The following is a 20,152-nucleotide window of genomic DNA, read 5'->3' as shown; positions in this document are numbered from 1 at the left end:
ATCCTAATCACAGTATTATTACGCTGCCAGGTTAGTTTTGTCCCAACTATAAGTTAGCAAATCTTGAATTTAAAAAAGATGACAGTATCGATTTCCTTGAACTCGGCAAATTTTGTTATGAATGATGTTATAAAATTCACCGCTATCATTAAAAAATGAGGACTACATTTTTATAAGAGTTTTATTTTTCAACATTCTTTAGTTACAAATAATTAAATAAAACTATACTACATACAAAAATTTTCACAAAATTTTTTTAAAAAATAATTTAAAAACACAAGTCTTTAAATCAGATTTCCGAAAATGAAATTTTGTTTTCATTCATAAAAGGAACGATTCTAGCTAAAAGCAGTTACTTTTCTGTAATTTTCAAAGATACTTTGGAAGCGGGAAAATTAATATTATACAATGTGTAAGTTCGTGAATGTAATTTTCCAATTATTTTCTTACAATATTTTTATTGTATATCTTCGCTGTACATTTAAAAAAAGTTCCGTCAAAGAAAGTGTGAGATAGTGTCTGTGGCTTTTCCGTGTTCAGGAAACCCCATAACATTTACAGACTTGAAATTTGGTACAAAATTACTGCTGACCCCGATGGTTTGTACCTTGGAGTGTATTTTTTAAAATTTGGAACTGTTTTTTTTTTTTTTTTTTGTAATTTATTTTTTATCTTAATTTTCGCATAAATTTGCGTGAAAAAATTCAAATAATTCCCGCACTGCTTTACTTTCTGTATCACACAAAATAGCTCTTTTTATTTCTGCACAAGATGAAGTTAGTTCCGACTATCTCAACCAATTAAAACAGAAGATATTTAAGTGTTTCTAATTGATCGAAAGTCCTTGGATGACCTGGATTTAAGCACGAAGCCAAAAAGCATTACTGGAGACCTCGAGTTAAAAAATAACTTTTCAAAAAAAATCGACTTTTTTGCTTTGTCCGTTAGTTCCCACAACTGTGAGATTTGGTACTAATTAGTTTGGATTCCGGTGGAACCTTGCACCGTGAAGCGTTTTTTTTTAAATTAATTTTCAATGTGTATTTTAATCGAAATTTTTTTCTTCTGGTAGGAGCACGTTTTTTCATATTGCTGTAATTATAATCAATGCTTTTGTTACCTCCTCTTTTTTTACAGGATATTTATTATTTTATTGATATTTTTATTTTGTTCTACTCGCAACGTGAATTTTAATCTGATTCTGAATAACAGTCGATTTAATAACAACATAAGATTGCAATGCAATCTTCCGGAGTCGGTGAGTGTTGAAAAGAAAAAGACGGCGCACCTTAGTTTCATGAATTAAAAAAAAAAAAATGATGAAGAGAATACAAATGATAATACAGGAAATTTTACTACCGTATATCAACTTTCTATACTTTCATTGCAAAAAAATCGTTCAAGATGTTAATGAAAACGAAATTTCATTTCTGGAGGAAAATTTGTTGAAAACGATCGCCTCCGAATGCTCAACAATGTATTGGCTTCCTTTTCGATCACGTCTTCAATATCTAACGTTTATTCACTTTGTGAACTTTTTACAAAATGTACATATATATTGGAAGCCAAAAAGAAACACATCCCAAGTTTGGCGCATAACATTTATTTATGCAAATCCAGTGTTCCAGCATAAAGATATTCATCTTTATGCCAGAATGCATATGATGCATAAAAGTATTTGTTGATCTTTATGCATCATTGCTGCCATCGTGTGTGAGAATGGTACTCAACATTTAAAAGTTTAACTCGCAAATCTTCAGTTCTGGGTGTTTCAGTTGCAGGGGTCCATTTCAATGAAATGTCCATGAACTTCATTTTGTAGAGCCTAGAAAATATTACATAATTTAATTTAAAACAAACATAAAATTACAATATAATGTCAGAAAAATTCCCCGGCTTTGTCCAGGTGTAGTTTTAATATTGAAATATATATATATATATCTATATATCTATCTATCTATCTATCTATCTATCTATCTATCTATCTATATATATATATATATAAATTAATAGACTACTATACGTTCCCCACCCAACCGAAAAATATGAAATTTTATCGAGAAATCTTTGAAAAAATATGTAAATTAAAATATTTCTTCCTTTCTAATGTGCCTGCGTTAGGCAATTTAGCCTTTTCCAAACACTAAGTGCGATCCCCCGATATAGCACCATTAAGGCGTAGATGTCAATGTCACGTATAATTTGGACGCCCAATTTCACGCAAGATGGAGACACCTGTGCTCCCTTTGGTGCAAAACAGCACTAGGGATTTAATTTTGCCGAGGACATTCAAAGTCAAACAAATACCCAAGGGGTCTTTTACAGGTTCCTAATCATAGGACAGGGGTGTTGACGATTTTCTGCTTCTCAAAAATCCACCGAGTGGCCACAACGGGCCAGGATCCAATGCTACGGCACAAAAGGCTAACGTCTTACTACCATGCCTCCCAGCAGACATATAAATTCCTTTAAAATACTTTTCACTTTTCACTCCAGAGTCTCCCGTACCAACCACTGCTTGTGGTTTAACCAGTTGGATGGGACCATGAAGACAACTCTGATTTTTTGAACCAGATCAGAAAACCGAGCAATCCCTGGTCCAGCACCCCCAGAGATATCGTTTCACTTGGAGGACTTTGTGACCACGAGCATATTTAACGAAAAACCTATCCTTGGGCGTCGGATGTCTTTTTTTTTTTTCAAAGTTTCTCAGGAGAGGTAAAATCGTTTTAAACGATTGTTTTGCGTCGAAGAGCTTCAGTGCAGATTAGCTAAAACGGTTTTGGTTCTCACGCTTCCCTAGTAAAATAAAAACAAATTTGTAAAAAACCAGTCACATTAAGCCGCATGTTACCCTCCCTTTAACCAGAGCTAAGGCAGAACCACATGCAATGTACCGACAGCCATAGGCGTAGCCAGAGGGGAGCAGGGAGGGGCAACTGCCCTTCCCTAGAAGAGAACCGCCGACTCCAACGCCCTTTCCAAAGGTCACGAAAGAAAATTTTAAATTGCAATTTTAGAACTTCAATTTTGAAAAATTTCCGGGGTAATGCCGAGCTGATTTTTCTGACCTCATCTGACCAAAAATAGTATAAAATCTTTTTTTAGGGGGAGACGAGGACTATAATTTCAAGCAACTTCCGAGATTAATACTAGGGGAGGGGAGGGGGGCAACTGAAACTTACTATTTTGTTACGACTATGCTCGCCCCTCCCAACGGGGATCCCGGTTATGACGACAACACATTTGCCATCTTGGGGCTAGACGCCGCTTTCTTCATACGCCTACTACGGTGAAATAGCGTGATTTGTTTCTTGATTGTGTTTTTTTTAACTCTATGTTAATCAACACAATCAAAAACAAAACACACTACTTCATCATAGCCGATATAGGAACAAAGCAGACGGGTTGCTATTTAAGCTACGATCTATAGCTTTAAAGACACTCAGCAATCACCTTTGCCCTAAAATAAACTAAATAAATATTCAAAATTTCTACAATTCTCGAGTTTTAGACGCCCGCCGCGGATAAAATTTTGTTTCTCAATTCATCCAAGAAGAACTGAAGAACTCAACTCAAGTTAAAGCATTGACCTTTTTGCTTCCAATTTCCTCAAACGACCTTGTATTTAAAATTTGATATCTTCTAAAATATTATATCCGACATAAATACATCGAAGTATAACGTCTTGATAGTCTCTCTAATAACACGACCGTAAAATTACAATATTAATTGTACTCACCTTCTCTGTATGGCAAATCAGATACTATTTCTTTCAGCGTATGAACAAACTGGTACACTTCTTTATATGAATTATACAATGGAACCGGTGTAACTCTTAACACAGAAGGCTTTCTGACATCGCACTACAAAAAAACATAAGATATCAAAGATTAATTTTTATATTTATATGAAACGCATCAGTTAATACAGCGTTTTTCAACATGTTTTTATGGCGCTAACATCATATTTATACGACGATTTGTTACTTTTCTATGAATTTTTAAACTATCACGGACCTTTCGGACACCGTAACCTATGTATCATCAAATTGGGGAAAAATGTTCAAAATGAAAGTGTTTAATGTAATAGAAGCAATAATCCAATTTCTAAAATGTTTCATGCTTTGTACAGCCGAAATTGCTTATAACGAACCCTGATTTAACAAGAAACCAGATTTAGCGAGGAAATCAGAAATATTTGATTGGTACAATGTTCAGTCTATGGGAGCAAGTTAAGTCTATGGTATTGAGTTAATTCTATGTTAAGTTTATGTCTATTGACTTCTAGCTCAGCTTATCATTTTTTCGTAAATTTTCATTAACTTTCCAAAGCTAACCAAAGTTCGTAATAAATCATAAATCCTGAGAACAAGCGATGACAGCGCATTTTTTAATTTGTGGAGTAAAGAAACATTTAAAAATTATATATGTGTATGTATATGTGTATTCATCAAAAGCTCCTAAAAAAGAAACTTTCAGACAGTTCAAACCTAAGTTACAAACTTATTTGATAGTGTACAGTGATTAAAAAGAAGAAGAAAAAAAAGCAACTTTGATGAATATTTATGATTTTTTTCACGAACTCGCTTTTTACGAGCTCTCGGTTATAATGAGCAACTATTACTCTTTGCCTCTTTATAAGCGAGTTCAACTGTATTTATATTCCTTACTCAAATGCCATTCACGAGAGTTAGAAATCCGTAACTAGTAACATCCTATCAGCAAGACCTTGCTGGGCTTATTTAAATACGGTGGTACAACTGATACCCTTGTAATTACAATGCTCAGCGGTTTAGAAAAAATATTTAAACATATTCGTATTTTTTAAAAAGCTGTATGGATTGAGTAACATATGATGTCATTCAACATTTTAAGCATTTAATTTTGAGCTCACTGTTTTTTCTGTTAGCCTCATTTAGTGCTGTTTCAATTTTTAAAAACAGGGATTTTATTTATTTATTTATTTATTCATTCATTCATTTACTGTTATTATTTACACATAGTTTTACACGCTTTCTAGGCATCTATCAGATTTCTGAAAATTCAAGCTTTGCTTAAAAAGTCCGATTTTGAATGGTTGTAAACTTGGCTCCATATCCTTGGGAGAAGCATAAATTTTGGCATAGACCGCTCGTACGGGGGGACGAAGGGGGCAACTACCCCCTTTTTTCAAAAAGTAAAGCCCCTTTACTTTTCAGAGTTAAAATTAACGATCGATTTAAAAAATAAATTTTACATGTTAGATTGATTTATTTCAAGAAAGTAAAAACTAAAAATTCCAATCAATTAGACTCTTCTCATCTTATTTCATAAGAATGGAACTTTGAAATGGAAGTGGAAGACTACGGTGGCTGTCCGTCCCGATTTTTGATGCCATATGTCACATTTCTAGAAGCAGTAATATTAAAAGCCAGTCACATAGCCGAATTAAAAAAAAAAAAAAGAATTGAACTTTGACATCTTGAATTCAAATTATGTTTTTCGCAATCACGAGTGTGTGTGTATGTAGGTGTGCGTGTTTGTTTGTGTATGGGGGTATGTGTAAGTGTAGGCATGTGTATTTGTGTGTGTGGGTAGTTGAAAGTTTGTGTGTCTGGGGGGGGGTATGTTTATGTGTGGGTAGCTGTGTGTATGTGTTTGTTAGTGTGCGTGTATGTGTGTGTGCGTATGTGTGTGTAGGTGTGGGTGCGTATGTATGTGTAGGTATGGTTGCGTATGTATGTGTAGGTGTGTGGGTGCGTATGTATGTGTAGGTGTGTGTGTGTAGGTGTGTGTATGTATGCTTGTGTGTGTAGGCAAGTGACGCAACCTGGAGACGGTTTTCGCTAGAGGAGCAGCATTGTGAGGCGGCCGGCCGACGGTGCTGCTGCAGAGGGAGGCGAGGGGAACATAAAATCATAGGACATCAAAACAGTCAAGTGAGAACAATAAGCAATCGTGATTGCTCAAAAACAGCTTCAGGGGTTATGCCGACCTAATCTCCATACTTCGTTTGACCCCCACTTTTTGGTGCACCAGCCACATATGATGCTTTTTTATTTTTAAGATGGTTCCTCCGACTCATTCAGGCAATACAACTGTTGGACATCTAAAGAACGGAGCTGTAACATTCTAAAATGTTTGCATAAAAGCGCTTTGTGATTCAGTAAACTCATCATGATTGGCAGGTGTTGACCCCCCACCCCCCATCCAGCAAACTCCAAAGTTTTTTGAACAAAAAATTTTGAAGTTAAAAAGTTGTTAGGAAAGGAATAGTGAAAAGTCTCCTTGAAATGGCAAATAGCATGTAATAATGGTTTCTCAAAAGGTTTAGAAACCGGGATCGAATGCTTCTGATCTTATCTTTGGCCTTAACTATTTTTCGCATGGGTGGTCTTCACGAACGAAGAAGTGTGAAAACTATTCAAAGAAAGGAAAAAAAAAAAAGTTTTCTCGTGAACAGATTTGTTAATTGACTGATACTGGAAGGAGCCGTCTCCCTTACATTTTTTTCTTCACTTATTTCTACTTAGTCAAGTTTCAGAAATTTAACATTTTAAATACCGTTTGATATTTTATTTTTTCTTTTAACAGGGCTGCATCAGAGGCTTTAGTCTATTGCAGACTTAGTGCAATTTTCTGATATAGCATCCAGTCTTTCATGTGCCGCCATTAAGGCGCGAAAGTAAATGGCACAGATAATTTTGACATACAGTTTCCACCAAATGGAGGCACCTGAGCTCTCTTCGTTAAAAAGCTGCATAAATGGCTTAATTTTGCCGAGGGAATTCAAAACCGAACGAATATCCGAGGAATATTTTACATTCCGCATAACCCTGTGACTTGGGTGCTCGAGATTTTCTTGGTCTCGGAAATTCCACCGACTGGCCGCCGCGGATCAGAACCTGGGTCCAAGGCACATAAGACCAACGCCTTACCACCACGCCACCAAGCAAACATGCTGCTTAATAAGGTTTAAAAAATATATTGCTTTAAGGTTCCTTTTTTTTTTTTTCTACTTTTTTACTTGTTAACTCTTAAAAAAGAAGACAATAGTCGATTCTTTAAGGCTTAAACAGCAGAGCAACAAAACTACGCCTATGGAAATTGTAATGTTCAAAGGGGGGGGGGGGCGAGGCTACATCAAAACACCAAGCAACATTCCGTTTCTCGAACTCGGATTTATGGAAGGCTCGAGCAATCCAGAACTGAATTATCGAGACTTCAATGCATTTGTTTTGCCCAGGAGCCTGTACACGGCCTCATCAGAAACAACAACAAAAAAAAAAAAAAAAAAAAAAAATGTTCTTACTAAAATTCCTTTTGCTTTCAGTTGATCATCAATAATTTCAATCGGCACCGACGACATTAGGCTCAGCTGGCAACCTCTCCTTTTAGGATTGCTTGGTGTGATGATCTGGATATTGGGCCTCCTTGCTTCTTCCTCGTCGACGGGCGGGAAATGCTTCATCAGTAAGTACTCCAAGTAACCCGACAGAAGTCTCTGTTTCTCCAGTAATCGATCTACTCCTGCTTCTTTGAATACCTGGCAGTGAAAAAAAAAAACTTCAAATTATTCAATAACAAACAAAAACGTTTTTTTTTTTAGTAGTCAAGCTAGGGTATTCGGTGGCCGTGTGGTTTCGTCAACTGCTTTATAAGCAAAGCGGCGTGGGTTCGATTCCCGCCTGCAGCCCTGGGCGCTCCTCATATGCATTTATAAATCTTTCATGTGTATTGTCAAGGGAAAAAGATTGGAAAAGCATTGTGTGGATTAATAGAGGTATAAGCGTCCTTTGTGGAAAAGCAGACAACAATTGTTGTTGAGACCTCAATTTGTGTGTTACGAAAGAAAGAAAGTCGATATACTCCTGCTTCTCTGAACACCCGGCATTGAAATCGAAATCATACTTTAATGTTTCTAATTACACTGGAGTCTCGTTTATCCAATAAATCGGGATTGAATTTGTAGAATATTTAAAGAGTTTATGATCACATAAATGATAATTTTAAATTATAGTAGATGAACTTATAGTTGAGAGAGAGAGAGAGAAGTACGCCACGGCCGTATGAAAAGGGGGTGCTTTATAGGGTTCAAACCGCAAATTTTTCATCCAAAGAAATGCTTTCCATTGTTTATTTTATTTTATTTATTTATTTATACTTTGGTGACAATAGTAATATTGCTGTTATTATTATTATTTCGATTTTATTTGTGAAATGAAATTAGTATAACGGAAAAATTGTGCAAACTCATTGTGTGTTTATGGTAGTTATTGAGAAATTCATTTATTATGTAACAATATGGCGGTTTGTAAGAACATCCCCCATTTAGATAATCTATTGTAACAAAAATCAATAAAATACCCATGAAACCAAGTTTGATATTATAAATGTTTCAAAAAATGTATTTAGTAAAACCCCCTCCGAAACAAAAGTCTGGTTACGATCCTGAAGTACGCCAAACATTTGCTTTTATTTTGATTAAATGTACAACTCCTGCACAGATCGTGCAATAAATTATAGTAATTTAACAAACATCGTGACGCTCTTGGAGTGCCAGTTGGTTCAAAACAATCGTATGTTTCAAAGCATTGTTTTATCTTTATTAATGGGCCGTGGTAGCCCGATCGGTAGAGTGTCGGATTCGGGGCCAGAGGGTCCTGAGTTCGAACCTCGATGGTCGAAGACCCACCGTCGTCATTAAAAGGGACTGGGCGACGTTAAATATGCTCGTGATCTCAATGTCCTCCAAGTGAAACGATACCTCTGGGGGTGCTAGCACCAGGTAGCTATTAGCTCCTGGACTAGTTCTAAATTCTCATTAACTGTTCGATCCGGTGATGGTGCTGCCATCTATCGGTATATAAAATAATGGAGGCAAGGCACTTAGTATGCAGTCCTCGACATAAATACAGTAGTAGTCAGCTGTGACTCTGAATAGGAATAGGAATAGGATCTTTACTAATAATAAAGCTGAAAGTCTTGCTGTCTGGAAATCTGGATCTCTGTCTGTCTGTGACGCGCGTAGCACCGAGATCGTTCGGCTGATTTTCATGAAACATAGCACAAAGTTAGTTTGAAGCATGGGGGGTGCACCTCGAAGATATTTTTTAAAAACTCAATTTGTTCTTTTTCTATTCCATTTTTAAGAACATTTTCCGGAGCAAAATTATCATAAGGTGGACGAGTAAATTACCAAGTTATCATAACGTGAAACTGTAAAATGGGCAAGCCAATCGGCGAGAAATTCACTATACATTATTTGTAATATACAGGCGAACCAAAAGACCTTTTTATTTTCTGCTACTGGCAAAGCCGTGTGGGTGCCATTAGTGCTGTAATAAAAGGTTGGTCTGCTTGTTTAAGAATTTGTTATGCTTTCTTCCCACATTTCCCGGATTGTCCAGCTTTTCGTTTTCGGTTTGCTTTTGGTCCCAGTTAGTCCGGATAAACGAGTTGTATTACATTCAACAATAATTGGATCGTTTCCGAAATTTTAAAAGTACTTTTTCTGAAAGAGCATACTTGAACACATAGGATCTGACCACTTTTTAAATAACTTGTTTAAGTTAAATATTTAAAAAAAAACTTAAATCGGTGCGCTTTTATGGTTTACGCTTCTGCCGATGACACCACAAATGATGAAATGCCATTCACTGTTGCCATTCACAGAGCTAAATATTTAATTCGCATCTTTACACACGTGTACTGGCAACGACATGGTTGATAGCAAACGTAGAGCACAATATTTAATTCGCTTCTTGATTATCATAACGTGAAGCGCAGTAGAAAGATTAGCCACACACAAACAGCATCATTTGTGACGTCATCAAGACCACGGCTTGTTTGAAAGATCGGACATTTTAAAAAATTAATTAAAAAATAACTGTTGGGAAAATAAAGTTGTTGGGAGTCCATGTTATTATTTTTTGAGCAATCACGATTGCTTATTGTTCTCATTTGACTGTTTTTGGTGTCCGTGCCTTTTTCAACTTGGACCAGAAGCCTTTGTAGCACCACCGCCCACCGTCCTCTGCTGGCGGCGCGGCTGCTCCGGTTTTGAGCTATCCGATCTCCTGGTCGCAGGCGTCCATGTCCTACACACACGCACGTTCACACACATACACACACACGACTTCACACACATACACTCACACACACGTATGTGCATACACACAGGTCTACGCACACACACAACTATGCACACGTAACCGCCCAGGAGGAGAGGCAGGCTTGGGGGGGGGGGGACAGGAGCCGTTTCTAGAAACAATAACTCCAATGAGTAGGGTCCTGTCTCAGTTCGTGATTGCGAAAAACATAATTTGGATTCAAAATTTCAGAATTCAAATTAATTTTCCTTCTTTTTTTGCTTATTCTATCAATTTCATTTCCTAAAAGTAGTACTTTTGACTGATGGAAACAATCCCATTGGGTCGTTTCCGAAATTTTAAAAGTATTTTTTTTCCTGAAAGAGAGTGTGAAAAACGTAGAATATAACTTTTTTTAAAAACTAATTTGGCAAAGTTTAATATCTAAAAAAAATATATTTTAATCGATGCGCAGATTCAGTTTTATTTTTTTCGCTTCTGCTCATGACATCACAAGTGATGACCATTTTTTTTTCAAACACAACACCATTCATGCAACGCTACGTGTTTTGGTTTCCCTTTGCTCTGAAAATAGATTTCTAGTGACGAAGAAACGGAACATACTAAATTCACTGTAACAAATCAGATCTGTGTGTGATAGAGTGCAAGATTTCATCTTTACTACTGCAAAAGTTCTAGCTACACGTGATATTGATTTTGCTGTGATTGTTCGCCATTAGCGAAATGTAAGTAATCGGGTAATGACCGTGGCTGATAAAAGAAGCAGTGATGTGAAAATGCGAGTGCAACTGCCAAAACGAAAAATGAAATCATTTGATTTACAAGCAAGGTTATTTCAATATGTTGACGTCCAAGGTATCGAAGAACGAGATTTTAAAAACGTACCCATCGTTACAAATCCGTTGCTTCAATTATAGAGGCCATCGTTTCTAACTAAAGCAAATGCTGGGATACTAGTAATTTAAATTTTAAAATAGAGATAAGGGAAGGTTATATAGTGACGGCTGTAACACTGAAAAGTAAAAAAAAAAAAAAAAAAGTCGTGATTAAAAAAAAACAGTAATATTCATGGAACTGCGTGTTTTAAATAATTTCCCGCAAAATTAGTCGCTTTAGAATCGATAATTGAGTTGACTTTCATGGAAATAACTGTTTTGATTTCAGAAGCTTACGGTATTTTGTTTACGCAGGCTTGCTTTTCTGTTTTACAGAAGTGCTTTTAAATTTAATTGAAGAGCATGGGAGTTTCTTACAGCTTTTTCATTTTAATTCTATTTGCTCTGGTGACCATAAAATATGCTAAGTTATCAGGAATTATTTGAAAAATAAAATGATAATTGGAAAACATTGTTAAAGGGCTCGTTTTCATATTAAACAGAGCATCAACTTTAAAATTTCAAATAACAATTTTTACTTCCGAGAAAAAAATTTTCGAGAAAAAATTTTCACTCAAAAATCGACCTTAATTTCCATTTTACTCACCCCTGAATGAATGGAGTTTTTTTTTTCTCGACTCAACCACACGTGGATAAGTGCCTAAGAACGTATAGACACGCGAATTATCCATAATGATGATTCCCGAGTTAATTACAACGAATTTTCTCGTGACATCTGTATGTACGTATGTATGTGCGGATGTGCGTATGTATGTAGCATAACTCAAGAGCGGTAAGTCCTAGAAAGTTGAATTTGGTACGTGGACTTCTAGTGGGGTCTAGTTGTGCACCTCCCTTTTTGATTGCATTCGGGTCTTTCTAAAGGGGTCTTTTGCTCCTTTTTGGGGGGAAATCATTGTTAATTTTGATGTAAACTCAAGTGGTGTTATAATTTGGCGGACACTTGGCGATATATCACCAGTCTTTTGGTCGCCAAGTTTTGTCTCCAACTTGGCGACAAATTTGGCGATTTTTTTTTAAAAAACTGTTTTAATTTGTCCACTGTTGGTGATATTTATGTTGGTGAGAGTAAACTATTGAATCACATTAAAATTGCCAGTAATGGGGAAATGACATTAAATCGGAGTTAAAGGAAGTCATGTGACGCACACATTAGATCGTTTTTTTTTTTTAATTATGTAAAAAGCAGTCGAAAACTTTGTGCTGAAGGTATGAGAAAGAAAAAAAAAAGACAACGTGTCATTATTGTATAGCTTTTATTTTATTGCTTTGAAAGCGCCATATGTGCCTTTTTGCAGTGTGTTTACGCCACGTTGTTTATTAGATTACTGCAATTTATTGCATAATATATTCAGACGTTGTACATTAAATCAAAATAAAAAACGAATATTGGTAGACTCATAGTTAACTACCAAAATTCAAACGATTATTTATCTGAATATAAAGCGTTTTCGAAGCTTTACAAAATTGGTCCGTATAAATCGGAGATCCGTATGAATAGGGGTTGGATAAACGAGGTTGTACTGTACTGCAGAGTTACAGTAGAGGTAAAACCACTTATGCGTATTTTTACAATTCTTTGGAAGATTTTTTTTTCTTGCTTCCTTAAAAAGTTTCTATGTCAATCTTGTGAGAAATATGATTTGAAATATGACAGAAGCAAGTGTTTTCTTCTTTTTTTTTTAATTGATTTTTCTCCAAGATTGTACTACTTCATTAGAGGCAATCCTCCAGAAACCTATGCACCCTGGCAGTGGCGGCTCGTGGGAGGGGCCGGAGGGTGCCTGGGCCCCTCACTCTTTTCAGACAATAATTTAGATTTTTATTTATTTCCTCCTTTTTTTGTGCGTACGTGCTTGAAATTTGAAAAAAAAATCGATTGTAGTTTTTTCCTGTTAAAAAAGTAAAATTGATGAGGTACGGATTATACGCTGCCGTGGATTATCTATTCTTTTTCTCCCTCAACACCAACGCAACGCAACAGCAGGATTCGCAGAGACCGTTACTCTGCATGTATGCTGTTTATTTTACATAGCTTGAATTTCAGGCTATGTAAAATAAACAACACACAGTTACTGAAGAAGCCTTCGTTTGCACAAGGTTAGACCGCTTGCTCCTTTCTTGACTATTTGTCTTCAAGTAATTAGCGTACCATAATGATAATTTAGAGTTTAAAATGAATTTAATTTTATCTATTCAACACAAATATTTTAACACAAATAATTATTTTCAAAAAGTTTAAATATTTAAAAAATATTTTTAAAAAATATATTTTTCCTTTTTAAACACCGGGGGTGGGGGTGGGCAGGGGTGCGAGTGCACCTATGATCTGGCCCCCTCACTTTTTCAAAGCACGAGTCGCCACTGCACCCTGGCAGTAATAAAATCTGTATTCAAAAATGATACTTACTTTTAAATTGGCTAGTATCATTGCTGCAAGAAAGGGGGACGGATTGCTGACTTTAAATCTGTCCGCTCCAGGTGCTGGTTCAAAAGCTAAAAATCAAATAATCTCAAATTTGAATGTGAAACTTGTGCAAATTGACACGTCTAAAGATAATGGCTACTGAATAATATCACCTCGTTTTACGCGGACACAAATATTGCATTGCAGCAGTAATAATGCGTATAAAACTATAAAAATTGTTTAAAGAAAGAAAATTAAATAGAAAATAAATTACAATAAACAGAATGATTCAGTGAAGCCAAATAACATCCATTAAGGGAAATGAATTTGTATAGAACATTAGACAAATTTAAACAGTAGGTTATCGCCCTTAAACTGGTGCTAAAGCATAACTACATACAAAATATCGACAACCCGGTTATCTCATCCAGAGACTGCAGTTTCATCCTTGTTATGGACTCCTCAGTTTGGAATAATGAATAACCGAGCTGGAGGTAAATGTCATCTCATTGAAACTCAGAGTATCAACAAACTGGAAGCGATAATTGACGGGTTGAACCACACAACGACATTGGACTCTCGCTGGTGAGCTAAATTTACTTTAGCTACCAGTTTGTTGGCAATCTCAGCTTCAATGAGATGGCATCTGCCTCTAGCTGGGTTATTCATTATTCTAGACTGATGAGTTCATAGTAAGGACGAAACAACCGTCTTTGGATGTGACAACCAGGATGTCGGTGTTTTGCCTTAGATGAATTATTTGGCTGAAGTAGTCCGATCGGTTAGGCACCAGGCACGAGGCTGGAGGGTCACAAGTTCGATAGCGATCGATCGATCACCCACTGGTGCACACCGGCCTGACTACTTCTTGACCGGTGGACATTAAATCTGTCGTTGTCTCAAAGTTCTCCATTCCAAAATCAATAGCTCTGGTGCTGGATCAAGAGTTTTTCAGCTTCTGGTTTGGATCAAAAGCATCAAAATTTTGACAGATGATGCTTCCATCTATCGTGTAATGTCTGAGCTAAATCGGATTTCTATCCTAGTGATGTTCTGTAAACGAAGGTCATACATATGTACCTTAAATGAAATTCGGTGGCGGGCTCGAAAACCAGAGTGGTTTAAGCAACATCAACACCAGATAAATTATTAAAACCAGATATCAATGCCTAATAGTAATTGTTGTATCATGTAACACAAATTACTTTTGGGAAATAATTAAGAGTAAGCTTAGCTTCAAAACAGATGCAGCTTTATACGAGCAATAATTTTTGATTAAAGTAAGTTTATCAGGAATGTGCAACCAGGTGGAAAAGTGAAGGAATCGCCTGGCATTCTTTGCACAGCAGGCAAGACAGATATATGAGCAGTTTTCACAAGGAACGTCAGGCACTGGGCCGCTACTATTCTCATCGGGATGAGTTGAATCAATTAAAGGGACCTTGCCCAGCGAAGCCAAAAGTAAAGAAGTTGAGTCAACTCGGTTCAGTTTTAACAGCGTTGTGGCGCAGCTGCTCGAACAACATCAGCTTAGTCCAGTGCTGTTGAGACATTTTTTTTTGTGCACTCTTTTCTCTCGAGAAGAAAAGTCGATTCAACTAAGCTGCCTCGTGTGAATACAACGGAAAGCGACGACAACAATTAAATAGGCAACTTTTTACGAAAAGTTGATTTAACTAACCACCTCGTGGCTTTATCAGTTGATAATTACGAGGCAATCTTGTGTCATAAACTGGATAAAGAACGAATAAAAAAATCAAGGGACAATACGCCACCATTTTGTAACAATGTAACAAATAATATACATATATTTTTAATGTAACTCGACTAGAACTACGCTAGAAACAAATTAAATATCAAGCAAAGAGAAAATCATAGATTCAGAAGAATTTCAAATCTTTTCCGCAAAATTAGCGTTACTGAATCCAACCTTTGATTTTGAGTGCATTGGCCTTTTTTTTTTCTTTTCTTTTTTTTCTGCTTTTGTGCATTTTGAAAGGATTTTTACAATATTTTAGCCCCCCTTTTTTTTTCGTTTTTTAGAGTACTTTTCTGTGTTTTAGCTTCTTTTTTTTCACATTTTCTGTCAAAAATAAGTTTTGTTTGTAGAATAAATTTTGGAATTGTAAACCAAAAGCGTTCATAGAAATTTCTAAAGAATAGAGTAATCTGCTAAGCAGCTGCATGATTCCACCAGCTGTTGGACACTGTCCTCCTCATTTTTTCCCTTAAAAAGGTTAGTGTTTTAAATGGAGAAAATACGGCAGTGGATATGAAGAAACGTTATCTGCAAGTGTTTCCATAAATTTCAAATATGTCACGGTTACGTCTGTAGGCATTGAAAGAAATTTTTTCAGGTACAAATACTTTCAATACTACTTTAAGCGGTACACCATTTTTGATAATATAAAAAAGCGTTCAATTATTCAGTGTAATAGTTCAAAGTTTTCGTGGAGCTAGATTCCAAACTTAAAGAAAATAATCATTTTCATTGTGTGTTTTAATTCAATTTCTGTAAGTTCTTTTACTGTAAAAGATTACGTGAGGTTATACTAAGTTGATGTTAAAACCCATCAGGGAAAATATGCTTATTAAATATTGTTACTCAGGTCGTATTCGAACCGAGTTTCTGGTTAACTCAGAGAAGTTGATTCCATGATGGTTTATGACGTCAGTGGTTATGGCCCGTGAACATTTTCACACACGATCGGCTAACCGGTGACTCTATTAGAACGCTTCTGGTTAGTGCTTGTAAGCCCGAGTTAACCAATCGTTTTGTTCTATTCGATCACACCCTCGACGTTTAATCTATTTAACTGAGTAACTTTTATGAATGTGTTGTGGCAACAGATAAATTAGTTTTTTAAATTTCGCATCTTTACTAATAATAAAGCTGAAAGTCTCTCTGTCCGGATCTCTGTCTGTCAGGATCTCTGTGACGCGCATAGCGCCTAGACCGTTCGGCCGATTTTCATGAAATTTGGCACAAAGTTAGTTTGTAGCATGGGGTTGTGCACCTCGAAGCGATTTTTCGAAAATTCAATGTGGTTCTTTTTCTATTCCAATTTTAAGAACAAAATTATCATAAGATGGACGAGTAAACTACGAAATTATAATAACGTGGAACCGTAACATGGGCACAAGCCAATTGGCGAGATACGAAATTATCATAACGTGGAACCGTAACATGGGTACAAGCCAATTGGCAAGAAAATTCACCATACATTATTTGTAAATATACAGGCGAACCAAAAGACCTTTTAATTTTTCTATTACGGGCAAAGCCGTGCGGGTATCACTAGTTAAAAATAAACTTGCAATTGTTTTGATTCTAAAAATAATTGAGTGTGTCTCAGTAGCGCAGTTGGCAGTGCGTCATTCTCATTAAAGGTTTGAAGGATTTTAACGAGAAATATTTCATAAGTGGCCGAGCGGTCTGAGTGACTGCTTGACATTGTCACACTTGGCGGTGGATTCGACTCCCACCCTCGCTCCGGATGTACTTTCCCTTCTTTGTGATGCAAATTCCTTCATGTGTTGTTTATATGTGTAATAAAAATATATATCATGCGTAAGGGAGACAAGGCACACAGCTCGTAGTCCTCATCAAAATATACCTGTGCAATTCAGTACCAAAAGAAAGAAAAGGTTTCACTGACGACGTTTCCGATTTCGCGTCATCATGAGTTATACAGGCTGTTTATATAGCTGTGCTGTGGTTGACTTAAGTTCGCGCATTTTTGCCGAAGGTCAAGCACATGTAGCTTTAAGCCGAGTTAGGTCCCTAGAGGGACTTTATTAGTAGTTTAGACCACCGCAAGTTACTTAATAAACCTCACGATACAAACAACCTCTCTCAATGAAATGACAAGATTTCGAAATATACCGTCTCATAATCATAATAACTAAGTCAATGAAAACTAACTAAAAAGTGTAAAATAAAAAATTATTGAATAAAACAAAAAACCCGACTGCGTAAAAATAAAATTAAAAAAAAAAAAACGTCTAAGCCCAGTAGTTTAGAATGTTATTAAGTACTACTGAATAACTACACCGTTGAAATAGTTTTATAACCGTACACAGATAAGACTAATCATAAATTCAAAAGCAGAATAGAAGGATTAACATTCGGGGCCCATTCAAATTTTACAGGATTCCTTGAATCAGAAAGGAGTGGGCCTTGACTTGATCCTTCTATTCTGCTTTTAAATTTATGATTTGCCTTACCTGTGTACGGTTATAAAAGTATTTCAACGGTGTAGTTATTCAGTAGTACTTAATAACACTCTAAATTACTCTGTTATATACATTTTTCTTTTTAGTTTATTTGGTTTTTACGCAGTCGGGCTTTTTGTTTTTATTTAATAATTTTTTTTATTTACGAAAATCATTTAATGATGTTGATATTGTATAATATTTCAAAAACAAGTATTTAAACTGCTTCAATAGATTTTGATGTTATACCTTAGACCTTAAGAGTATTTTTCAAAACATTAATAACACATTTTTTAAAAATTAATTGCATTTTTACGTTTTTTTTTTTGTATTTTAGGACATTTTCAGTTTTTTTTTTTTTGTGTCATCACCTTCCGGGCTTGACTGACAACTGTCGCTACTTCCTATCGATGCGTTCATGAACTTCCGAAGATAAGGGCAGCGACATTCTCAAATAGTTGTTACAATTCATGTGGATAGAACAAAATAGTTTTCTACTGCTTTTTCTTATATTTCTACCGAAACTGTTGTTCCAATTTTACATTGTTGGGAATTATCGAGATTAAAGTAATAGATTTGAAGTAAAATTAGCATGTTTCATATGAAGCGAAAAATTTTACAAAAATTAAGCGACGTTCTGTTACGCATGCGCTGTAACCTAACGCTGAATAACGCGAGTAAAAGGTTATATAACATTTATGACGGATTTTAACTCGGACAAAAAGATAGTGTCAACGTATTTTCAATTAAAAAAAAAAATGGAACGTGGCTCTAACATATGTTACCGTTAAAGTATATAATGTAGTTATTTTATAGAATACCTAGTTATTCCATGAAATAACTGATTGTATCTGTTAAAATGTGTAATATGTTATTAATTTGGCAGTTTAACTAGTTATTCTATGAAATAACTCGGTATTCTATAAATTAACTAATGAAAGAGTCAAAGTGTAAAATGAATAATTTATCTAAAATGAAATAACTATATAGGTATTCTATAAATAAACTAATGATAGATAATTAAAACGAAAAAGAAGCAATTTATCTTATTTATGCAGCGTATCAATGGTGCTTATGGAAACGTACCATAAAATCATTTGTTACAACAAGGATTACTAAAATGACACTTGGAATTACAAAGAACATTATTTCTAAAACAAAAACATTTTTTGTTGACACACTGGGTTGACACCGATGGCCTGGAATGGTTCATAAATGCAGTAGAGGTGGAAGGTAAATGTATTTGTCGGGCAAGATATATGATGTAGATTGTTTTACACTTTAACGGGCTGCAGATCGTTATTCTATGAAACAACTAGTTAAACCATGAAATACAAGAGAGTTTTACTCTTTAACGGACACGATCAGTTATTCCATGAAATAACTAAGTATTCTATAAGATAACGGATTTCGTACTTTAACGGTAACATGTGTATCAACGACACAGAATCCTATGGTGGAGATACAATGTTTCGCAACTTTCCCGTTTTTGAAGGAGGTCTAATGATATATTTCAATGGCGTAAGTCTCGGTAGTTAGCTATGCTACGCTTATGACATTTTCGGGTAGTGACTGGTCATTATCTTAAATAGCGTATTAGTTTTTAATTCCTATTAAATTTGGTATCTATTTATGAAGATGGTCCCAATTTATAGTTCTAATATTTAGAAAATTCATGAAAAGTTTCCGAATCCTGTCCGGTACACCGAGACTTACGCCGTTTAAACATGCCATTGAATGATTATCTCGAAGATCTTCACACCGTCCCTTCGTAAGTAGAAGACACCAGAAGCAAAACTACAGCATTCAATTAGTTAAACCATAACAAGATTGCAAATGTTGCAGTGAGTCTATTCTGTACCTTGATGGTGATATTAACAAGATTGCAAATGTTGCAGTGAGTCTATTCTGTACCTTGATGGTGATATTAACAAGATTGCAAATGTTGCAGTGAGTCTATTCTGTACCTTGATGGTGATATTTTGCTTTTTTGATGTACAGGGTGAGTAAAGTTCACTGTTCTGATGGAACATTGACGCAACTGCAAAAAAGTATTTTTACAGGAGAACCAAATGTACAAAATTATTTTATTTATTACCGCATACAATGAAACATAGTTTAGTTACTACCTTGATGGCTAAAAGTTGAAAAACAACTCTGTCAGTGTTCCTCTGAATGGGGTAACCACGTTTTGACTCAGTGACGACAATAACTCATTTTCAATTAATTTTGCAGTTATGTCGATGTTCGGAACAGCGATATGATGAACTCGATTTACAAAAAAATCACCTTTTGAAACTACAGCACATATTACAATAGGTGATACGCGAGTTTAAAGCTAATTGTAACAAGTTTTTTTTTTTCAGTTATTAAAGTTCGATGTGTGAGCCTTTTGAAACATGATAAACATGTAATATGTAATTCAGTTTATTTTACACATCACGTGATTTCTTTTCATGGGTTTACGTCAAAAAGACATTGTTTACCGAATCCAGTTTCCGAAAGCACTGCCAGAACTTCAATGCATTTGGGAAGCATTGC

General features: G+C 35.6%; 1 protein-coding gene across 1 annotated transcript in view; it reads right to left on the bottom strand.

The window, feature by feature from the left end:
* Positions 1 to 242: 242 nt before the first annotated feature.
* LOC129220518 (kynureninase-like) overlaps positions 243 to 20,152 on the bottom strand; it is an 88,685-nt gene continuing 68,775 nt past the window's right edge. Inside the window, exons 11-14 of the mRNA XM_054854945.1 lie at positions 13,400 to 13,485; positions 7,294 to 7,527; positions 3,743 to 3,866; positions 243 to 1,825 (exon numbers count right to left, since the gene is read on the bottom strand). Of these exons, the coding sequence (XP_054710920.1) occupies positions 1,812 to 1,825; positions 3,743 to 3,866; positions 7,294 to 7,527; positions 13,400 to 13,485 (458 nt within the window). The 3' untranslated portion in view covers positions 243 to 1,811. The remainder of the gene's footprint in view (positions 1,826 to 3,742; positions 3,867 to 7,293; positions 7,528 to 13,399; positions 13,486 to 20,152) is intronic.

This window comes from Uloborus diversus, chromosome 4 (assembly GCF_026930045.1).
Source record: "Uloborus diversus isolate 005 chromosome 4, Udiv.v.3.1, whole genome shotgun sequence".
In the NCBI taxonomy this organism is placed as follows: Eukaryota; Metazoa; Arthropoda; class Arachnida; order Araneae; family Uloboridae; genus Uloborus; species Uloborus diversus.
This window is presented reverse-complemented; position numbering and strand designations above follow the sequence as displayed.